Source organism: Podarcis vaucheri, assembly GCF_965113315.1.
Source record: "Podarcis vaucheri genome assembly, chromosome: 11".
NCBI classification, from domain to species: Eukaryota; Metazoa; Chordata; class Lepidosauria; order Squamata; family Lacertidae; genus Podarcis; species Podarcis vaucheri.
In genome coordinates this window covers 64,951,066-64,974,703 of record NC_138749.1, presented here as the reverse complement: position 1 = coordinate 64,974,703, position 23,638 = coordinate 64,951,066, and the positions used below count along the sequence as shown (strand labels likewise).

At 42.5% G+C, this 23,638-nt stretch overlaps 1 protein-coding gene across 11 annotated transcripts in view; it reads right to left on the bottom strand.

The window, feature by feature from the left end:
* Positions 1–23,638, bottom strand: part of TRPM3 (transient receptor potential cation channel subfamily M member 3) — a gene marked incomplete at its 5' end in the record, with an annotated part of 445,271 nt that overhangs the window by 49,620 nt on the left and 372,013 nt on the right. For 8 of the 11 annotated variants that reach the window (XM_082241479.1, XM_082241471.1, XM_082241480.1 and 5 more), the window contains 9 exons: positions 1,530–1,697; positions 2,112–2,340; positions 5,482–5,771; positions 7,578–7,607; positions 8,989–9,129; positions 9,300–9,335; positions 15,120–15,170; positions 15,817–15,951; positions 17,746–17,846. In XM_082241479.1, the coding sequence (XP_082097605.1) occupies positions 1,530–1,697; positions 2,112–2,340; positions 5,482–5,771; positions 7,578–7,607; positions 8,989–9,129; positions 9,300–9,335; positions 15,120–15,170; positions 15,817–15,951; positions 17,746–17,846 (1,181 nt within the window). The remainder of the gene's footprint in view (positions 1–1,529; positions 1,698–2,111; positions 2,341–5,481; positions 5,772–7,577; positions 7,608–8,988; positions 9,130–9,299; positions 9,336–15,119; positions 15,171–15,816; positions 15,952–17,745; positions 17,847–23,638) is intronic. The other 3 variants (XM_082241473.1, XM_082241477.1, XM_082241482.1) reach the window with 1 other exon arrangement.

Sequence of the window (23,638 nt, the reverse complement as noted above, 5' to 3'; positions counted from 1 at the left end):
AGCTGTTATATAGGTAATGTGTGCTTCTAAAATGTTTTAAAAAAGCAAATAAACATTAGAGGAGGGAAAATAAAATAAAATAAAACTATGCAAAAGGCACCTACTAAAGATAATAGAATAAGACCATTAAAGAACAATTTACAATCTACTCAATAAGCTGTCCCATAATATTGTAAGTGGATTGTCAGGCAACAGAAGCAGCTGGAAGAACCCCCTAATTTCCATATATTCACAAAGATGATCCTCAAAAGGGTCCTGCATTCCAGCTTCCAACTGAAAACAGTAAATCCTAAAGCTTGTCGACTGAATGGTTCCTTAACCTATTTGTGAAAAACTCATAGAAAGATATTCCAGATTGTTTAATGATCACTAAATATATGTCAATATTTGTGAACACCTCGTCTCTATAATGCTAAATGTGGACCTATCACCAAGTGAAACTATTATGTTCCTGTTTTTGTCTCCAATTCTTAACAGCAACTTAATCATCCTTGACAGCTCACTTTATTTGACAAAACTTCATAGAGGCTTATGCCCCAACTTTCCCCCAAGATGCTGGAGTTGCCCTAACATCTCAGCTGGTTTTGGGTTTTTTGGTGGCAAGAGTAAAATGAGTATTGGTCAAGGATATGATCACTTAAGCGTAATTTAATTGGAGCTGTGGTTTTTAGCTTGTATCTCAGTCCTTGAGATGGAGTGGACAAGAAATGCAAAAAATGTTAGGAACGGTGCATTTGCTAAGTATAACAGCAACAGCGGGAGATAAACACTTTTGTTACCTTGCAACAGGAAGCAGCTTTAACATACAGTTGCTTACAAATACAGTTTTTCATTAACAATTGTATTTAGATTTAAACTTGAGAATAACAAAGTGACACACCACATCTAAAATATTGCTGTGACATCTTTTTTTTTTTTTTTGTAAATCATTGCTTTGCAGCAATAATAGTAAATAATTATCTACTGATAGTCTGTACCTTCCATAATCCTTGTAAGGAGGATGTCTGTATAACGGTGTCCTTTACAAAAAGCATGATCAGCCATAGTCGGGTGCGCCTCCACTATTGAAGTCAAGGCACAACCAATGGCAGCCAGCTGCGTCACAATGCATTGTTTCCCAGAAGCAAAATGGAACTTCTGTAATTCGTTACCTCATTTGACTCTAGGAACTCTTCCTGGCCACAAACTATACGACACGGCTTATACTCAGCCATGGTTACTTTCAACAGGGCATCTCAGGAGAGGTTCTGGGTGGATTGGGCTCCCTAAAAACATGGCACTCCTTAATAGAGGGTTCACCAACATGGCAGTCACAGGGGCTGCTCCTCTGCTGAAGTTAAGCTTGGAAAAAGGTGATCTATTGTGGCCAATGGAACAGTTGTGGGGCACTATGTGTTTCTGCGGCCTCCAATTGTGCCCAAGGACCCTAAAAGGTTAGTGACCCCTCCCCTAACACATACCGAAGTGGAAATGGTAAGGGGGGGGGGGTAATGGCTGCGCGAACCACTTCCAGCAATGTGTTCCCTTACTGTGAGTTCCATGTCCTCCTCTTCTTTTTCTTTCACTGGTTTTTCTGGTTCCTCTGGCTCTTTTTCTTGAAGTTGGATCTCTTGGGCCTGAGACATGTAAGGCATGTCATCTTTGTTCTTGAACTCCAAGCTGAGAATTGAAGGAGGAAGTAGAATTCCTAGAATTACCTAAAGCAATAATAATGATAACAATAATCATCACAATTAACAGGTTATGGTTATGCCAGTTGCTTATTTAGTTTCAAAATACATGTGCTCTCTGGGCCATCCAATAATCTGATACTCATGCATGTGGGTTTCAAAATGACTCGCCAGGGGCTGGTGCAAAAACCCATTGTGTGGGCAAAGCCAGGGATAGCGGGAGCAGAGGCTGGCCGTAGATGCTTCCTAAAAGACCTGGCGTCCTAGAGAGCTTAAAAGGAGTAGCTCAGCCTTGCCTTACGACACCTCCCTTTAGAGTTTAAAGTGGAAAGATCTGCAGAGGCCCCATCAATGCTTTACATGATCAAAGCTGTTACTGCTAATTCAGCACGACCTCTCCCTAAGCCTCAAGTTATGATATGATTTTAAAACAGTCCTGACCTTTAGGCTGGAATTTTTGCGCATCCGGAGTCTGCCCATCCACATGTCTGTGAGCAGCATTTGGCTACAAGTGTGAGCAATGAAATCGCGATGTTTGGCTGCCACTGCGAGTTGCAGGCACGTGGCATTGCTCCAGTTCTTCAGCTCGTAGGTCAGAAGTTTCATTGCCAGCTGCTCATCCTGCTTGTAGGATTGGTCCAGGAGCTCCACTGCCAGCTGGCCAAAATCCCTGCAATACAGGCCACTTTTTGTTAGTTTGTGCAATCTGTTACATGGAAGTTAAACAACTGGGAACACTTCTGCTGAAAGGACTATGCTATACTCAGGTGCACTTGGCATATTGATGCTGAAGGTTAGACATCTAGTGAAGCTCCTTAATTTACTGTTGCTAAGAGGTCCTAGCTCCCACTTGCTTCCTTTCTTCACCTTGGTGGCTTACATCTGAACCATCCCACTTCCTATTACCTGTTTGAGAAAAGCACATTTCCTAGGGAATCCTTAACTAAGGGAATATAGTGCACCCCCCCAACTGTGCTAAGTGAATAGTAGAGGTATGGAATTCAAACATATAAGCACCCTCTTTTTTCATTCAACCCAGGTCTGAAGGGAAGTGCTAGAGGACTTCCAGGCAACCTGTTTATTGAGCATTCATTGTAATTTGTTTGCAGGGAAATTAGATGGCATTGATTGTTTAATAAGCATTCACTCTCATTTGTTAGTGGGCAGGCTAGAAGACTGTTGTGTCCAACAAAGTCTTCTCCTGCACTTCCCACTACATTTTCCCTATTGCAAAAAGTTGGATCTTTTCGGTAAGCACGCGCTAGAGCTCCAAAAAAGCTTTAATTGCACAGCCTGAATTTGCTGCTTGTAATTTAATCCCACCAGAATATAGTGACAATCTGGAAGCACCCTTGGGATTTATGCAGTGTTTGGCCATAACAGGGGACTGGATACCAATGAACTGAGGATGACTGAGGATTTCATGGTACTAGATGAAGGTGATGATAGTTGTTCCTTGTCTTGACAGGCCTTGTTACTTCTGTGCGTATCTATGTGTTTGAGGAATGCTCATAATAGGCAACATTCAGCACGTCCGGCCTTGTCTGGGCTGGTTCACAGCCAATTCTGAAATCCCATGGCGTTAGAGAGCTTAGCCAGGAGGTTCACAATAATATATTGTGTGAAGTCTGCATCTGCTTTTATCTTAAGACCACTTAACAGCTGCCATTTGCATCTTAAGAACCTTAGACTATCATAATATGTGCTACTCAGAGCAGCCGTTTGATGGCACAATAGCATGAATTTAGGGCTGGGTCACCACAGGTGCAGGATACCAGGGATTCAGCATCTGCACCAGTTTTCTATAACTTTCCCAGTAAAATGCAAAGTGCAATTTTTGACCATAAAAGTCTTGGGGTTTTATAGATACCTGAAATATTAACGGTAACGGTAACGGTACCCCTGCCCGAACGGGCCAGTCTTGACAGACTCTGGGGTTTGTGCGCCCATCTCACTCTATAGGCCGGGGGCCAGCGCTGTCCGGAGACACTTCCGGGTCACGTGGCCAGCGTGACAAAGCTGCATCTGGCGAGCCAGCGCAGCACACGGAACGCCGTTTACCTTCCCGCTGGTAAGCGGTACCTATTTATCTACTTGCACCCGGGGGTGCTTTCGAACTGCTAGGTTGGCAGGCACTGGGACCGAGCAGCAGGAGCGCACCCCGCCGCGGGGATTCGAACCGCCGACCTTTTGATCGGCAAGCCCTAGGCGCTGAGGCTTTTACCCACAGCGCCACCCGCGTCCCGTACCCTGAAATATTACCACTCCACATAAATCAATCCAGAGGAATTTATTTACTGTATTATCTACACATCACATTCCAACAGCAAAGATCAACGGAAAGGTCTTCTCCGTGGCACCCTCATACCTATCAAACTCCTTGGGTCAATAAGGGCACTGAAATAAATACCTGGGTACTTCTGGGAAGTGTTATGCTATATATTATATTATATTATATTATATTATATTATATTATATTATATTAATTGTATTGTATTTTATATTATATTATATTATATTATATTATATTATATTATATTATTATATTATATTATATTATATTATATTATATTATATTATATTATATTATATTATATTATTACACACACACAACTTCTTGGCCCAACGACCCCCCAAAGCAGTAAACAGCACATTAATACATAGAAAGGTACAATAAAGGTACAGTGAACAGTAAACTGGCCCAAATATGATAATGCTTTACTAACTTAGGATTGGCTCACATTAACCTTCAGCTCTATAGTCACTCTCCTCTCTTGCTGAGTTCACCAGCCCACTTGCTGGCCCTCCTTGCCCAACTACAGGACTCTGACAATCCAGTTCCCCAGTAAGGTAAAGGTAAAGGTAAAGGTACCCCTGCCCGTACGGGCCAGTCTTGACAGACTCTGGGGTTGTGCGCCCATCTCACTCAAGAGGCCGGGGGCCAGCGCTGTCCGGAGACACTTCCGGGTCACGTGGCCAGCGTGACAAAGCTGCATCTGGCGAGCCAGCGCAGCACACGGAAACGCCATTTACCTTCCCGCCAGTAAGCGGTCCCTATTTATCTACTTGCACCCGGGGGTGCTTTCGAACGGCTAGGTTGGCAGGCGCTGGGACCGAGCACCCCGCCGTGGGGATTCGAACCGCCAACCTTTTGATTGGCAAGCCCTACACACTGAGGCTTTTACCCACAGCACCACCCACGTCCCCTCCTCAGTAAGAGCCACAGGATATCTGTTGCTGATGATGATGATAAGAAAAGTCTGTAATACCCCCCCCCCCCAACACACTGGATATGCCTTTGTGAGCTGCATGCAGACACAGCTCCCCAGAATCCTAGCTGTTACTTGGAAGCCAAGCTAGCTCGCATTCCCTGCTCCTGCTCTCATGCAAGAGCAAACCCACCTACAACTAGTCACTGTAGGGGTGACTGGGACTTGCCACCAGAGAAGGAGGCTTGCTCCCTGAAAACCAGCTACAGTTGTGGCAAAGTTCTTACGATTCATGTGTGGGGCTATGTCTGGCTCTTGGAACAAGCTCCTGTTTTGCAGGTGCAGCAGAAAAGCTGGGGAGGTTAAGGTTGTTTTCTACCTCCAAGCCAGCAATATTCCTGCTCCTTGCTTGCCTTCTGAGCCAATGACGGCCTCCAAATAAATAGGTTTCTCCCAGGAAACCTACTATACACAAGTGCAGGAAGTCATCTTGTTTGGTCTGGCTATCATCAGATCAGTGTTAAAAGAAGTGGGGTCATTGTAACAGGCTTTTAGGTAGTATCAGTAGAAACAAATCAAGATGAATTCATTAATTATTCAACCTGGAGTTATGATTTAACTCCTGTGATATGTCATCCACCATATCATTCTCGGATGCTTCGTGGGCCATGGCTTTGCAGAGCTTACAGGCCACTAAAGCCTTAGCCATGGCTTCCTCTCCATGTTGCCAGAAAAAGAGGGCCATCTTCTGACGCTTCATTAGCACAGCCCACACCATCAACTCATGAAAAGGAAAAGGGAAATGGTTAATCTCGGGGTCATCAAGATCAATGTCCACTTCTTCCTCTCGCTTCTTGGTTGTTTTTCTTCCCCTCCGCAGTGGGACATCATCCTGTTAAATGGAGAAAACGCCATCAGACCAAAACAGTTTCAACCATGTAATGTTTGTTAGGAGACATTAAACTAGTTCCTTTGCTACAGTCATAAGTTACTAACAAACTTGCTCTCTTTAGTTTATGTGACTCTAGATACTTTCTCACACAGGGCAAAACATCCACACTTTCACACAATAATAATACACACTGCCTTGGGCCTCCATCACAAAACAGATGTAAATAACCCAGCCTTTAATATATCTGAACAAAAATTAAGAATGATGCCCACAAAACAACAGTTTTAGTACTTCAAGAAATACTTGTTGAAATAAATAGCATTGCTAACATCTATCCAGTCTCTGCATTAAAAACAATAAATCCCTGTTGAATGTCTTGCTGGCCAACTTAAGCCAACCCAAATATTGTAAACTATATTATGTGTTTTATGAAATATCTTGCTTTAGAATTATGTGGATGTGGATTACATTCATCCTGTTAAAATTAGAAAACGATCTCATACTGTTGTGGGAAAGACTGATTCCCATGCTGTCCTTGGGTACATTCACAGAGCTGATGTTTTTTGCTGCTGAGCTTTTTCCAGCAGTGCCCCACAGTTGTTGCTTCCATGTGCCTATGGGGGTGGAAGCGCAAACTGCACCTGTGCTCCCCAATGCAGCACAGGAGGGGAGCTGGGCAAGTCTGGTCTAGCACTGTGCTTTGGTCATTTCTAGTAGCAGATGCCAGCATATTAATGGTAGTAGAATCTCCCCAATGTCACATGCACCAACCTATAGTTAAGAATGAGCCTTAATTCACCTTTCTTTATGAATAGCCTTATAAAAACTCATCAATTTAGAGCCAAACAAGATATTAGCTTCCTATCTGTGCCTTTAAGTGCAGAATTCATTTGTTTTTAACACAACACAACCAGTCAATGGCGCCCTATCAGATGTCAAGGAAATAAACAACTACCTGACTTTTAGAAGACATATGAAGGCAGCCCTGTTTAGGGAAGTTTTTAATGTTTGATGGTTTATTCTGTTTTAATATTCTGTTGGGAGCCGCCCAGAGTGGGGGCACCGGACGCAGCGATGGGGGGGAGCTGTGCGAGGCTCCCAGCCCCCCCACCAGATGACCTCAGCTGCACCAGGACAGGGATCGCCCCAGCGAGGCTTGGAGGAAGTCCAGCGGATAGCGCAGTGGAGCCGCCCCCCGACCGAGCACCCGCCAGCCTCCTCCATCGCCACCGTGGCTGCCATAAATTAGGAGAGATAGGCAGGGACGGGGAGAGCTAGGCAGGCTGCATGGAAGTGTGCAAGCCAGTTCAAACCTGGCCCCCACCCGACCTGTCTGGAGACCGGCTCGGAGGTGGTGGGCAGGGACCCACCAAAACATTTACTATTACATTTATTTATTTATTGTTTAAAAAAATTCTAATCTTTATCCCTTGATGTTTCTTTCTTTCTTTTTTTTGGGGGGGGGGTTCCTTTTATTCTTATTTTATCTAGATTTTATTCTTCTTCTTTGGTTCCTTTTCCTTAATTTTTCAAAACAATTCAAAAATATTTTTAATACATTTTTCTTTCTTCTTCTTAAATTTTATTTGCCCCTCATATTTCTTACCTCCATTTTTTCTAACTCTTAAGAACCAAAATGGCGGCACCCAGAAGGAGCCTTGAACCAACATAGGCCACTTCCTGGGATCACCACTTCTGCCCTGACTTCATACTTTAAAAAAAATTACTCCCCCTGCCCTCCCATTACTATCATCATCTTTTCTTAAAAAAACAAAAACAAAACAAAATGAATTAAATGACACTTACTTCCATTCCCAGCAGTTTCAGGGCTTTGGGCTGTAGGCAGAAGAAGAAATGACAATGTTTCAAATATATAGAGGGGTGTGTGTGTGTGTGTGTGTGTGCGCGCGCGCGCATGCGTGTAGCAATCCTATACACACATACCTGAGAGTAAGTCCAACTTAATCCAACAGGGCTTACTTCTGAGTAGACAGGAATAAGATTGCATTGCAAAGCACAGAGACTCCAGAACCACTGCCCCCCCCAACTCACCAATCAATCATGCTCAGTTCTGATTTTGGAGCCCCAGTCCATATATTAGGAAAGCCCCTAGATCTAGATGCTGTAGTTTATGTTGAACTGCACCAAGAGCGCATAATCAATTCTCCTGCTTCATGGGGTCTATAGGAGAGTCTCTCCTTCCATGTGTCCATATTTATGTTATTTTCAGAAAAACGTTCACAAAAAACCAAGAGATGGCTAAATAGAGAATATCATTTCTGTTAACTGCAGAAGCATAGAACATTTGCTACTCGTGCATGTTTGGGAATTTGATTTGATTACTTGACTACAACCTTACTGGAACCTATTTTAATAAAGATCATCTATCTTACATGTGGGATCTTTTTCAGAATATGGCCTTCTACACAAGGATCTGATGACCTCTACAATGCATGCGAATAACTCACTATTTCTAAAATGCTGAACACCCCCCCCCGTTAGCTGTTCTGAGCATCTTCTTTTGGAAAGTGGAAGTGAATTGCAAATATTTGTGCAAATAGAATAAATTCTCAGAGTAAAGAATGGCAAATGAAGAAATCACCCTTAACTTTGATGCCTGCTGTTGGCTGGGCTGCCACCGGCATCTTTGAAAGCAGTTTGGAAAACAATGTGTGTCCTGGGGAAGTGGCTCCCAGGACCTCAGGACTTCCTGTATGGGAGTGTGGTTGGAAAAAGGCCCCCAGCCCCAGCCGTGCTCTAAGTCAGGCACGAGGAGCCTCGGCCCTGGGAACCAGTGTGGCCCTCCAAGGCCACTAGCGAGGGGTGTGGCAGGACGGCAAATGTCTCTCCCCAGGCCATGCAACCTCCTGAGTCACAACCCTTCCCAGCTGTACTTTGCATCCCTTGAATGTTTCGGTCTGAACCTGAACTCTGACCATGCTTCTCGCTTGCCTGGAAGGAGGACAGAGACGTGTGAGTGTGTGAGTGCGCAGAAACGGGCTTCCTGTGCAAAGCTGACATCCATGTTCCTTCCCTGCCCACTTTTGCTTCTGGCCCCTCTGCCCTGGAAGGTTGCTCTGGAAGAGAAGGTGGCCCTTTGGCTGAAAAAGCTTCCCCACCGCTGCCCCTTCCCCACTTTCCTTTCAGCAGGCGTGAGCAACTGCAACCCCTTAGGAAAGAAGCAAGCACAAAAACCCTCAATAATAACAGTCCTTACTCTCTTGGGGCCAAATAAGTTGTGATAGAGGGTTCGGAAGCGTTTCCGAGTATAATTGCAGCGGTAAGCTCCTCCCATGAGGTACTCAATCACCAGGCCAATGTCAATCAGACTGATCCTGTAATCTGGAGGAAGATTTCCCTATTTTTTCCATAAAAACACACACAACACAAAGGGGAAGGGGGGGAGAGATAAAGTTGGTTATTATGTTTACCACACAGATTTCTCTGTAACTATGAGAGGTTTTTAAAAATGAAATAAAATGTTAAGAAAGCATAAGAATGTATTATTATGCTGGTTAATTAATTCACCTTAAAATAGATCCAACCGAAACCTGGATATTCACGCTTGGAAAGAAGACATAAATTAAATAAGAAGTTGCATTAAAACATAGCAGTAACAGAAGATAATAAGTTTCAGAACAAAGGATTCAGGCTCTTCTGAGAAGGAAAACAGGAAACATCACTGCAGAACAAAACAAAAAAAAAGCGCATGAGGGCAAAGCATTGACTGGCAGTGTTCCCCAACCTTGGGCCTCCAGCTGTTTTTGGACTTCAACTCCCATAATCCCTAGCTAGCAAGACCAGTGGTCAGGGATGATGGGAACTGTAGTCCAAAAACAGCTGGAGGCCCAAGGTTGGGGAACACTGGACTAGAGGACTTGCTGGACTCTAGCTATGGCCTGTTCATCGCCTGCTGAAGGTGTGCGTACTTTGGCAACCGCCTTGGGGCAGTGTGTGTGTCCGGCTCTGTCCAACTGTTTTCTGCAGACTTAATCATGGAATCAGAAGAATGCTGTAGCACACATTCCCACTCAACCCTTTAAACTTTAAACACACACTTCTAACTCTTTTCCCGCATATGTTCCAGAATGCTCAATTCCCTCCAAATGTTCTTAAATATAACCTCCACCTTTATTTCCTGGGGAAAGTTGATTTCATTCACATTACTAGCAAACAAGAGGAATCATGTTTGTGCTTTTCAAAAGGTGTCAACTGTATACAGGATTTTAAAATATCATACCTTTCAGTTGAACTTTGGGTTATTCTTCTTGCCTCTGCAAGCATATGCCCCTCAAGGCACAGTCTGAAAACTAGCAGGCGCCGAATGGGCCTGGATCTCTTTTGATGTTGTAATTTGATTTTTCAGAAACAAACACTTACGTAATTATTTCCCAAATATGATTCTCATGTGAGAGTTTCCAATATCCTCAATTTTAAGTAATAATTGCTTTAAATCTTGTCCAAAAATGGGCTAGCCTGCAATATTTCACTCTATTGGCCAACAATGAATTTACATCTGAGATCTTACTCCACTGACTCTGAACTCTCCTGATATCAAACTGTAAATGTTTCTGTTTTATCATTGCAAAGTTTAGAACTATGTAAATGAATGTTTGTGTCCCCTGCAGTATTTGTCCTTTTCAGTAAATAATTTGACAGTGCTGTGGCATCAATCCAGAGCGCTGCACGTGTTTCACAAAATGCCACTTTGGGACTATTTTCTTCACTCAGGCATTCCAGTAAATGTCTAGGATTTCCATGATGAAGTACGGTAAGGCAATTCCCAGTTCTCAATGCGTATTTGGTATCAGATGCAGATACCAGAAGTTTCTTGCAAGCATGAAGAGAGTGCCCGTGTGAGAAAATCTAGCAGGCGCCTCCAATTCAGATACCAGGAAAAGGTGACCAGCTCCTGGTATTGGGCCTAAGCTCTAGATTCCAACTATCATAAAGCAAATGTTACTTCTGTGCTTTCTTCATAGCTACTTGCCCCACGGATACTGTAATCAGCTACCCATAGACAGATACAAAATGTTAAGTGAACATCAGTCCTCAGCCTAACTTCTTTTCAGACTAGAGGGCATGCAAGGCCTGATCAACCAACAAACATCTCTTCCTTCTGGCATTTGACATATGATACTGTGATCTTGTCAGGCATGCGTAGATTTGATCATATTTGGACTGTGATTGTAAGAAGGATTGTTCAGCTTTATTAATATTTTTCAAACAAATAAACGAGCACACTAAAAAAGAATTTTACAACACTGTTTTATTTTGTTGGTCTTTCTTATCTAGAAACAATTTACTCTGGAATAGTTTACATCTTCTAAATAAACTTTTTCGGAGTAAAATTATACGAATCCAGAAACTGTCACCAGCACCACAGACACTAATTCTTTTAAATATATACATAACATCAAAAACCCTCCAGCATTTCTCTGATGGAAACAGGGACATTCTACATCAGGAAGTTTCACCCACGTTTGATCTCCTGCACACATAGATGTCACAGACACATTGACATCAGCCACCTTGAGCTAATTACAACCTCTCCGCCTCACAGTAAAGAAAATAGGTGCGAGGGAAGGGATTGTGTGCAGCACAAGAGAAAGAGAAGTTGCTGAATTACAACTCATTACCAAACTAAAAACTATGGAGAGACCTGGTCTGAATAGAGATATTAGATTCATGCCCCGTTATACATGCTAAAGCTAATTTTGGTCATCTATCCCTTTAGAAATCCCTTGCCCTTCTCTGTGGAACCAACTGCCATTACAGTCATCAACAGTTATAACATTGAAGAGACCAGTCTTTACAATGTTTCTTGGGAGTAAGCACTATTGAATATAGTGGGACTTACTTCTGAGTAGACATGTAAAGCCTTGCAGTGTAAATTTCCATTTACAATAAAGGAATAAACACTCCACGTGTTTCCCAAGAAATGACCGGCTGCTGAAGCATTGCAATTAAATAATTTAAAGTGGATTGGGGACTTTCCCCTTCAAAATTATTGGAAGGGTTTTGTATGCCAGCTTCACTGTTTCCTCATTTGGTGCAGGGATTCTATTTTCAGGATAAAGAGGACTCCGTTTTTGCACCTACACCCACACCACTTTTAATTGTTCTCTGAGACATGGAGGGGATCAAATCAGAAGCTGGGACGGCTTCTATAATTCTGGGACTGTCCCTGGGAAATCGGGTCACGTGGAGGGTATGAACTCACAGACATAAGAGTGCTGGCAGCAAGCATCACCTTCTAAACTGTGTCCATGAAAAACTAAGAAACTGGAGATGTTTATTATACGAACATTAGAGGGCACTATTTACCCACCATAATCCCAACTCTTTCCTCTTTTGTTCCTTTGAGTGATCATTAAACATCAGTGTGGCAAGTATAGTCATCTTAGATCAAATCCTTTCCCAGCTTAATAAGTAGAGGCTACTGATATTCCCATATGAGAGAGATTGCCTTTATTAAGGACGCTGAGGGGGTCTAAAGGGTAAACAGCTCCTCTTTCCCACAAACTAATTGAAACATCATCCAACATTCAAGAGATCCCGCTGGAATCCAAAGCCTCTCTGGGACCACTCACTCATGAAGCTTAGTGGGTTTTCTTTAAGTATCAACCATTGGCACAGGTAGCCTTTCCTTGTCCTCCCCACACAGAAATATCCTCTGAAGTATCTTTTTCATTTAGTTGTCTGAATGTTGTGCCTTCTCAGGATGGTATTGTGAAGCTGTGCAATAAATTAAAATTATTGCAAAAGGGCAACATGCTACCCAAGAATTGCACTGGTTTGAGGTGGAGCCCTGCATCACTTGGTCTCCCTTTCCTTACTACAGTGTAATAAGGAGCTTCACAGAAATCCTAAACTATCCTCAAGCTTTTTGAAGCTTGCATACTGTCACTTACAGCCTTACATTTCTCATATTTGGCTATTTAATTTGCAAATACTGCAGAATGCCACAAATATGAACACATTTAAATTACTCATCAGACTTAATATTTAAACTTAATGTACAGTGAAATCAGGCAGACACAGAGAATTAATGCCTTTGCACACATAATACTTCAACACGTCACAATTTAAATTTTATACCTTAGGTCCCGAAAGATTATGGTTTAGCTACCAGGCTTTAAAATGCATCAGAATCAGAATCCCTGCTTCAGAAGAGTCATCTGTCTCAGTCATGCACTGTGAACCATTTGACTGTCAAAATAATATTAAAGGTAAAGGTAAAGGTACCCCTGCCCGAACGGGCCAGTCTTGACAGACTCTGGGGTTTGTGCGCCCATCTCACATCTAGAGGCCGGGGGCCAGCGCTGTCCGGGGACACTTCCGGGTCACGTGGCCAGCGTGACAACGCTGCTCTGGCGAGCCAGAGCCGCACACGGAACGCCGTTTACCTTCCCGCTGGTAAGCGGTACCTATTTATCTACTTGCCCCCGGGGGTGCTTTCGAACTGCTAGGTGGGCAGGCGCTGGGACCGAGCAGCGGGAGCGCACCCCGCCGCGGGGATTCGAACCGCCGACCTTTCGATCGGCAAGCCCTAGGCGCTGAGGCTTTAGCCCACAGCGCCACCCTACTTTCCATTAAAAGGCTATTTTCTAGAATGACATTCCATTTAAATTGATGTCAGGCTCTCTGATAGATTGACTGAGGAGGAGCGAATGTCATCGCTCATGTGTGGGAGTGCTGTAAGTCACCCAACATATTGTAACGCATTTCTTTCTTACAATTTACATAAAATAAAAAGGGCAACTCCTAATGTGCTAAGATTTCTTGTTAAAGCTGTTTCTGGGATATTGCTCTTGGTTTCTGCAGTGCTAGTTCACTAATTCCAGTCAGAGTTTACTCAGCTGCTTGGACATTAAAAAACTATGTTTCCGAAGGTTTTCCAACCCCTAGCATAATGTATTTCTGAAAGCTCCTTTAGTTTATGAAAACATTTCTGGGAGGGAAAAGGACATACAGGAGTTAGAATTATTTATTGTGAAAAGGGGGCTTGGCATTTTAAAAAGTGTTCTTGAAAGGGGCTGGGGACACGGGATAAAGGTGCTTCCAAAACAAGTAAACAGCATAAAAATGATCACACACTTGAGTACAAATACTGTGCTACTTGCTTGCAACTCACAGAGAAAGAACAGAGAAGCAGAAAAGTTTAAATAATTATTTCTGGCTTCCATTCAGGTACTACTGTACATCCAAGGGATTTATGCTTGAGAACAACGGAAATGATGTAAATGATATTTCAGAATTTTTCAAATGATATTCCAAGGCTCCTTAATTTCAATTACTTCATAAATGACAGTGTAAAGGCAATTATCAATGGAGCAGAACCCATTCACACCATCTTCAAACATCTCCAGGCATTTTTTTTCAAACTTCTGAAACTCTTTTGTTCCCAAATTCCTTTTATTTCTCTGCTTTCTAGGGAATCACTTAACTGTTACTGCTAAAACGCAGCACATTTTGAATCTATATTTCACTCACTCTCTTGAACCCACGGATGTACCTTCTGATGCAGAAGTGCAAATGTCCAGAGCTGCTCTTGGGTGCCTGCTATAAAGGAGTCTGGCCAGGAGTGTTGGAAGCATCTAGGTACTAGATACCCCACTACTTTTACAGTTTTTATGCAAAGATTGCCCTCCCACTACTGCACACCATCATAGATTGCCATCAATTTATGCCATCTTTAGAGAAGAGAAATAGGTGCCAGTTTTCATTTCATTCTTTGTATCATTGTATCATACAGAGAAACTTTTATCTACCCAATTTTTGATACAATGCTCCCTGCTTAATAGTTTTTGTAAAGTGGATTTTTTTAAGCCACTAGTTGCTCTATATTCCCTTCTGCCACAAGCTTAAGTACGGATACTGGGTTAAAACTGCACTATTCATTTTTTTAAATGGAGATGAGAGATTTTATAGCACATAGCACATAATGAAATTGAAAATGTTGCAGTGATTCAAGATCCAGAACAAAAATTATATACTTTGCAATGTCCAGCACTGGCCCGCAACATGGAAAATCAGCATCCAAAATAGTGGATATAAAAAATACAGCTAACAGCATAAATCCACATGGCATGAAAAACACCTGCAATTCCGCTAGCGAAAGCACTATCTCAAAGCATCTAAAGTCACTGAAAGAGCAGCCCAGTTAACTGCATTGTACACAGAAGGCTGGGAATCAGTACAGACACAGACTGCACAACTGAAACGGCAGAAGACAGGAGAAGGCTCTTACTGAAAGCTCATGCAAAACAGGGGCTGTCTCTAAGGACAAGATAGAAGCAGCCACAGCATTACCTTCAAGCTACTGTCCACCCGTTGGACTCTTACCTTTTTGACATCTCTGACAAGATGATACAAAGTGTTGGATGGTCCATGTCTCTGAAAATGAAGGACAACAGAGGACCAAATACTTTAACCCATCATAAAGAAGTAATTTGAAACAAAATACAGATGGCACAGATGTTTGGTATGGTTTCCTAAACCATCAACAGCATGGCAATTTTTATAGTGTTCATCTTTTACAAATATCTGACCCTTGAATGGGCAAATGTACTGGCCAGATGGCACTTATATATGCACTGTAGGTATTCATCAGAGAGAGGTACAAGTTCATAGGCTTTTATCTGCCATTACATTATACCACCTTTATTCTGGATTAATATAAATACTGTTCTGAACACAAATGTCACGATCAAAATGAAGATTTGTCAAAGGGAGGAGGGATGCTTTCTGCATAAAGCTATCCCCAAAGCACTGCATGAAATGATTATTTTTAGCTACCTGTCATCAAACAAAATGAAAAGAAGTAAATGAACCCACATTACTATTCGGTGCCAACAATAAACTTGGAATTGGAAATAAACACCTTCAGTTTGGAAAAATCTGATTGATGTGGCTTGGGGAAAAGAGTCTGGTGGGCCAAAGTAGCCCCATGGATGGAGGTTCTGTACACCAGGTTGTGGAAGTTGAAGCAAACAAGCAAAACCAACAGACAGACAGAAAATTTGGTTTAGTTTGGCCCTACCGTATTGTACAATTCCTCTAGTCTGGAGATGGTGAGAAAACGGTGCATGCTTACTCCATTCTCTATGAGCAATTTTACAAAATCTACTCTGTCCAATACGAGGGCATCCAACATGGCTTGCTCAAGGGATCCCACCTAAAAAAGGAAATAAGCCAGTCAGACTGTCTTCATGGTCAGTTTGATATAGACATCAAGGCGAATGCCCAGCTTTGGTACAGAGAGGAAATATGGTCAGTTTCACACCTCTTCTGGCATCTTAAAGGCAGATTCCAGAAAAACATTCCATGTTTATGTAATGACTTTTCAACACAATCCTGGGACATTCTGAGAAAATAAAATTACAGCTGCCACAAAGAAAGAAGATGAATGGGAATAATAATATGAATTTTTAAAAAATGGATGAAAGACAAAACAATGTGATTTATATGAATACGTAACAAAAAACAAGCAAGCTTACTAATGATGAAGATGATGATGATGGAATGATCTGTAGCCTTAAGCAAAACACACATGGTAGATTTCAATTTGTGCTGAGTGGGGAAGGAGTTCCCCCTCACACCAGGAGACTTCCTCCTCTCTTCTCTCCTGCGCCTCCCATCCCTCTTCTGCGGTTTACTCCAAACCTCCAGAGCAGATTTAGGGCATGGACGGGTTGTGGGCATGGGAGAGAAGGGGGAGAAATACCCACTGCCCCAGGGGACCTCAATTTGTCCACACAACAAGTGAGTTGCATCCTGCCCAAAGGTTCACAATTAGGCAGAGAGCAGGAGTAAAAAGGCACTTGGCAGACTCAATATTCATTTCCAACTTTGCTAATCTAAAGGCTGCCATGTTTCTCTTTTCTTTGGCTGTCTGCCTAGCCAGAAGGGTTTGGAGACAGATCTGGGCTTTTTGTTTCCAAAAATGGGGGTCAATTACTGCTTCTTTGTCTCAGAATCTTAGGTGTGATCTGAGACCGGCAGCACCTTGCAGAAACAATCCCAACCCACCCGCAATCTCCATCCTGAGACTGATGGCCGGTAGTCTGAGGAGCCGTTGCGCTCACCTGTTGTGAGCACTTGCACACCTGTTGTCTGGGTTGCTGCAGCTTACTCTGAGGTGTGTGGGGGGGAGGCAGAGGAGAGCTTGGCACAATGCACATGCACCGAGACAGCTCTCCCTGTGTCTTTGCACCACCCTGACCTGGAAAACAGCAGTGACGATGTGAATTCAGGTGAGGGATGCCTTCCTGCCCACTGCTTATGGAATGAATGAATGAATGAATGAATGAATGATTTATTATTTATACCCCGCCCATCCAGCAGGGCTTCCCCAGCCACTCTGGGCAGCTCACAACAGAATATTAAAAACAGAATAAAACATCACACATTAAAAACTTCCTTAAACAAGGCTGCCTTCAGATGTCTTGTAAAAGTCAGACAGTTGTTAATTTTATTGACATCTGATGGGAGGGCGTTCCACACGACAGGTGCTGCTACCGAGAAGGCCCCCTGCCTGGTTCCCTGTAACTTGGCTTCTCACAGGGAGGGAACCACCAGAAGGCCCTCGGAGCTGGACCTCAGTGTCCGGGCTGAATGATGGGGGAGGAGATGCTCCTTCAGGTATACAGACATTCTGGCTACAACTTCTAGTCAACATTTTGTTTATTGTTGCTTGCTTTTGCTGTTTCCACCTACTTCTTACTCTGGGTAACATCCAGCCTGTCAAAGAGTTCTTACTTGACATTTTGTGACATTTTAGATGGTCCTAATAAAGGTACTGCCCAACTGCACATTTTGGAACAAATAAATTCCTTACCTGTCATGCTAAAGACTACAGAAGCCACTAGATGGCAACATTTCCTTTAAGAAGAAAATCCCTTTTAAAAATGATTCCCCCTGCCCATATTAAACTGAAAATTATGATATTAGAGGTGTATATATACTGTACCGGCCACTGTTGCCCATAAATAAAAATCTGGCTGCGAGCGATGTCTACTCTGTTCCAGGCTAATGCTAGGCTCAGTTGATCTGGAGCAGAGGCATTTGCTCCTATACAAAAAGATAGAGGGGGGGGGGAAGTGTACGTTATTAAATACAATGTCATGGGACGTGAGCAGAAGACAGAAACACAGTCCAGGTGAGAGTCCAGGGTGGGCTTTTGCATGATCTACTATGTAATAATAATAATAATAATAATATAAAAAGAAACTTAACTATTCCTACTCTCTAAACTAGCTAAAGTTTGTAATGATACATTTCATTGGAACAAGTTAGGTGCTATTAACCTCTACAGACTCTGTGTAGAGTGCAAGCCAGAAGCACGTGAACTCCTGACTCAGTACTGCCATCTCCACAGGGACATAACTGTTTTTCCAGTGGATTTTTTTGAAATTGACCCTCAAATACAGTTGAAGGCAGCATATTCAATCTTGCAAAAGTGAAAGCGCGTCTGTATTTTGAAATTGTTAAATTTTGCAAGTAGGGTGCCAAAGTGTCAAAATGACTAGGTGGAAAATAATCATACCATGCACAAAAATTCCTTATTGTGGCCAGATTATTCTGTCACCAGACATCCTATAGGCACTGTTTAATTAATCTGCTTTACTGAAGCTCAGTGTTAATAACTGTTGTGGTGATAAACCAGAAAAGTAAAGCTTTTGGTTGACAATTTTAGTCCAAGCGCTCTCATGACAATCTTATGATAATAAGGGTAATAGACTGGTGGGGTTTAAATTTAGCCAAAGCCAATAATTAAATATCCTACGTCAAATCTGTAATTCAACAGAGGGGAGGTTAGCCTCTAAGCTCAATGAAGCATTTGGAACACAGGATGGAACAGAAAAAAATTGCCATAGGAACTTAGATTGAACAGCTTCAGTAGATCCAAGGTCCAAATCTGAGTCCCACATAATAACTGTACTAGGGGATTAGCTTTAAACACTTCAAGGACTGATGGTATGTGATTGTGATTGCTACCTTTTGTATGGAAAAAGTGTCAGAATTTTGGCACTTTGTGAAGCTTTTTGCTTTGCATATTTCTGATGTGATCCGCATGACCCTGTTGACTAGAAAATAAGGCCATGGTATTTAAAGACTTTAACTTGTTCCATCAACTGATTCAACTGATATACCATCTATGGGCCCTATAGTTTCTTGAAAACACAATGGCTTTAGTTTTCTTGTAATTCACTGCCAGCTGTTCCCTTTGGCAGAATCCTGCAAATGCCCTCATCAATCTTTTTAGGCCACTTTTGTTTGAGATAGAAGTACCGCATCACCTGCGTATAATAATAATATAGAGATGGTGGTTTTTGTGGCCAATTTAGGGGTATGATACTTTGAAGATGTTAAACTCTGGACAATATCATTTATATATAAATTAAACACTGTGGGAGCTAGGATGCAACCTTGCTTAACTCCCTTTGTGGCTGGAACAGATCCTGTGAACTGCCCATTTGTAGAGCAATGCACTTTCAGCACAATGTTTTTATATAGACATTTCATAGAATCATAGAATCATAGAGTTGGAAGAGACCACAAGGGCCATCGAGTCCAACCCCCTGCCAAGCAGGAAACACCATCAGAGCACTCCTGACATATGGTTGTCAAGCCTCTGCTTAAAGACCTCCAAAGTAAGAGACTCCACCACACTCCTTGGCAGCAAATTCCACTGTCGAACAGCTCTTACTGTCAGGAAGTTCTTCCTAATGTTTAGGTGGAATCTTCTTTCTTGCAGTTTGGATCCATTGCTCCGTGTCCGCTTCTCTGGAGCAGCAGAAAACAACCTTTCTCCCTCCTCTATGTGACATCCTTTTATATATTTGAACATGGCTATCATATCACCCCTTAACCTCCTCTTCTCCAGGCTAAACATGCCCAGCTCCCTTAGCCGTTCCTCATAAGGCATCGTTTCCAGGCCTTTGACCATTTTGGTTGCCCTCCTCTGGACACGTTCCAGTTTGTCAGTGTCCTTCTTGAATTGTGGTGCCCAGAACTGGACACAGTACTCCAAGTGAGGTCTGACCAGAGCAGAATACAGTGGCACTATTACTTCCCTTGATCTAGATGCTATATTCCTATTGATGCAGCTCAGAATTGCATTGGCTTTTTTAGCTGCCGCATCACACTGTTGGCTCATGTCAAGTTTGTGGTCAACCAAGACTCCTAGATCCTTTTCACATGTACTGCTCTCAAGCCAGGTGTCCCCCATCTTGTATTTGTGCCTCTCATTTTTTTTGCCCAAGTGCAATACTTTACATTTCTCCCTGTTAAAGTTCATCTTGTTTGTTTTGGCCCAGTTCTCTAATCTGTCAAGGTCGTTTTGAAGTGTGATCCTGTTCTCTGGGGTGTTAGCCACCCCTCCCAGTTTGGTGTCATCTGCAAATTTGATCAGGATGCCCTTGAGTCCATCATCCAAGTTGTTGATAAAGATGTTGAATAAGACCGGGCCCAAGACAGAACCCTGTGGCACCCCACTAGTCACTCTTCTCCAGGATGAAGAGGAACCATTGATGAGCACCCTTTGGGTTCGAGTCAAGAACAACAATCTTTTAACTACGCTTGAAGAGTTCAACTTATCCCACAGTTTTACTCAAGAGATTGAACTGTATGCAGCTTTCAGATCAATGAAAGTTGCATATAGCACACCACCTGGTTTCTTAACATACTTATCTATAAAATGGGCTACTACAAAGCATTGGTCTACAGTGGATCTGCCTTGTCTAAATCCTGCTTACTCTTCAGCAAGAATAGCTTCATCAGTTATCCAATCAACTAACTTCTTGTAAGGATGCTTTGCATATAATTTGCTAATTACAGGTAGCAAACTAATTGGTCTATCACTAACCGGATTGGATGCAAGGCCCCTTTTGAAGAAAGGGATGACTACCGCTGTGGTCCAAACTTCAGGAAACAACCACAGCAGGTTGACCTCATCATCCTGCCCATGATGGAGTGAATGATAATATTGCATCCATTCATTGGGTCCAATAGTACACACTGGAACATGACAAGCCTTCTCCAGCAGGCCTGATATTGTACGCCAGAAGAGGCAGATGAGAGGCCTTTATTGAGACAGGCCAAGCGCGCTTTTCTGCTTTCTGTCCCCGTCCCCCATCTTAGCAGAAGTTTATACTTCTGTCTGAGGGAAACATATTCATTAATGAAGAGGGGTAAATTAGAGTTCATATATTTACAGTAAACTCTCTTCAGCTGGCTTTTAGCCTGCTTGCACTCTTTGTTGAACCAGCTGGAAGATCCCATTGATCTTATTGAGCTACTGTTCTTGATCTCAGTTCTCAAGTGGTCTTGCAACCTGTCAGTCAAGATCTTAAATAAATTCATAACCTCAGCAGCAAAGGTAGCTGAGATGATAGCAGTATGAATAGTCCTTAAATAATCTGCATGAAGAAGGTGAGTCAGTGCTAGACTGAGTACTGGCATCCACTTAATTCTATTGCCTGCAGTCACACCAAAGTTTGCATTAGAGATAAATTGAGTTTTTGGGGAAGAATTGTTAAATACTGGGCCTACTAGTACCATTGTTAGAGGAAGATGATGGCTTTCAATATTATGGCCCACCTCAAACTCCCTAGCAAACTTATATGCAAATCGCAAGATGGCAATATAATCTATCACACTGCCTCCATGCTTTGTAAAGTGGGTATATTCCCTGGGCTGATCGCCCTCTGCCATCCCGTTTAATATTATCAAGCCCCTCCCGCCCTTACAACTTGGGCTAAACAAAGCCCTGAATAATTACATTTCTGATCTTTAGACTGACAGGAGGTACCTCTGACTAAGTAAATATTCCAGACTCTAATTATAATGGCTGTACAAATTTACATTATTGGCTCCCATATGTGCATTAAAATCCCCTGCAGTGATAAACACTGCAGTAGGATATAGGAATTCCAGGGATTCGGGTAACTCTAGTTCTGTCTGGATAGTATTTACAGTAGTTTTTCTTTTTTTTAACAAGGTGGCATGTAGATATTTTCAAAACTATAACCAAGACAGCAGTTGCAAACGGATTGCATGGAATCATGACTGTTGTAGTTGCATTCAACTTTGTGAAGATGAAACATGCTAGACCCCCACTGGCCCCACAGCCTTTTGTTGAGGGAGTGGCTGTCAATGAGTGATATTTGTATCTGTTAAGCATTACAGAGCAGACACCCCCAAGCTTTGGCCCTCCAGAAGCTTTGGACTACAGTTCCCATCATCCCTGACCATTGGTCCTGTTAGCTAGGGATGATGGGAGTTGTAGGCCAAAACATCTGGAGGGCCGTAGGTTGGGGATGCCTGTTATAGAGTCATTGTGCCATGTTTCTTGTAGCAGAATAATATCAAGTTGATCAAAAGAGTTCATCAGCTGTTTATTATTCTGCTTTGAATGCCAACCAGCTATGTTCCATGACATCAGTTTTAGCACCAATTCTTTCAAGACTCTGTGCTTGTTGCTTCCACTTTGCCCAGATACCCAATTTTGTCTAATCCTAGTGTTCTAATACCTCTTTCAGTGCAGCAACAGGAGCCTCTCAGACAGGCAGGAAGGAGGGGGAGACGTTTCCCCAAAATCTGATAGTTCACAAAGTGTTTCATCTAGTGAACAGGAGGAGGACGAGCTACAGAATGAAAAACAGCAGGAGGAACAGGAGGAGGAAAGCCCAGTGGTAATTGCAAACAGACTACCAAGGGCATACCCCTGACAGATTGACTTTTGGTGAAATAAGAGTGTGTCATGCTGATTATTCAGAGCCACAGGACTTTGCCCAGGTTCTGGAGGAACAAACCCAGTGGTTTGATGCCACGAAGGAGGAGCTGGAATCATTCAAAGAAAACAAGGTATGCAAACTAGCCAAACTGCCACCAGGTGAAAAGTTAATCTCTAGTAGATGGGTCTTTAAAAGGAAGACTCTGGTGTCTGGTGACACATGTTTTAAAACAAGACTGGTAGCAAAAGTTTTTGCACAAAAATCAGGAATTCATTTTGATGAGCTTTTTACACCGACTGCCAAAGCAGAATCAGTAAGGCTTGCTTCAACAGTTGCAGCTGCCAAGAAATTAGAAGTGAATCATTATGACATTATTTCTGCATATCTGAATGCTCCTCTGGATCAGGTGATATACATGCGACAACCCCCAGGGTTTGAGGAAGGGAATGATTTGGAATGGAAATTAGACAAGGTTGTCTATGGACTCAAACAAAGTGCTAAATCCTGGAACGATTGTCTAAGCCTTGGTTTTAAAAGAAACATAGCTGACTCTTACTTATATACAAGGGGATCAGGTGACAATTACATATTGGTATTGATTTTGGTATTGATTGGGGTACCTTTACCTTTACCTTATTGATTTTTGTGGATGACATGATGGTGGCGGGTAGTTCCACAGGTAAAATTCAAAAAGTGGCTAATCAGTTGGAAAAAAACAATTCAAAATGAGAGACTTAGGGCAAATCAGTCATTGTTTAGGAGTCCGAATATGCAGAGAACCAGATGGAAGTTTTCTATTGTGTCAGGAACAAAAGATTTCACGTCTGCTTGAACAGCTAGGAATGCAGGATTGTAAAGATGTACAAACCCCTATGACCATTGACTTTCAAAAGACTGAGAGTGATGTTTTGTTTGATCAACCAGACCTATACCAATCAGTCTTAGGATCTCTTCTGTACTTAAGCTAGTGGTCAAGAGCTGATATTGTGTAGGTATTTTAAGAAGAAAGGTCAGTAAGCCCTAATGTAAATAATTGGGCTGCTATTAAGAGAATACATCTCTTAATACATGCCTGTAGCATTCTATGAAGATAGAAATCATGTATTGCACTTGCTAATTCAGGAA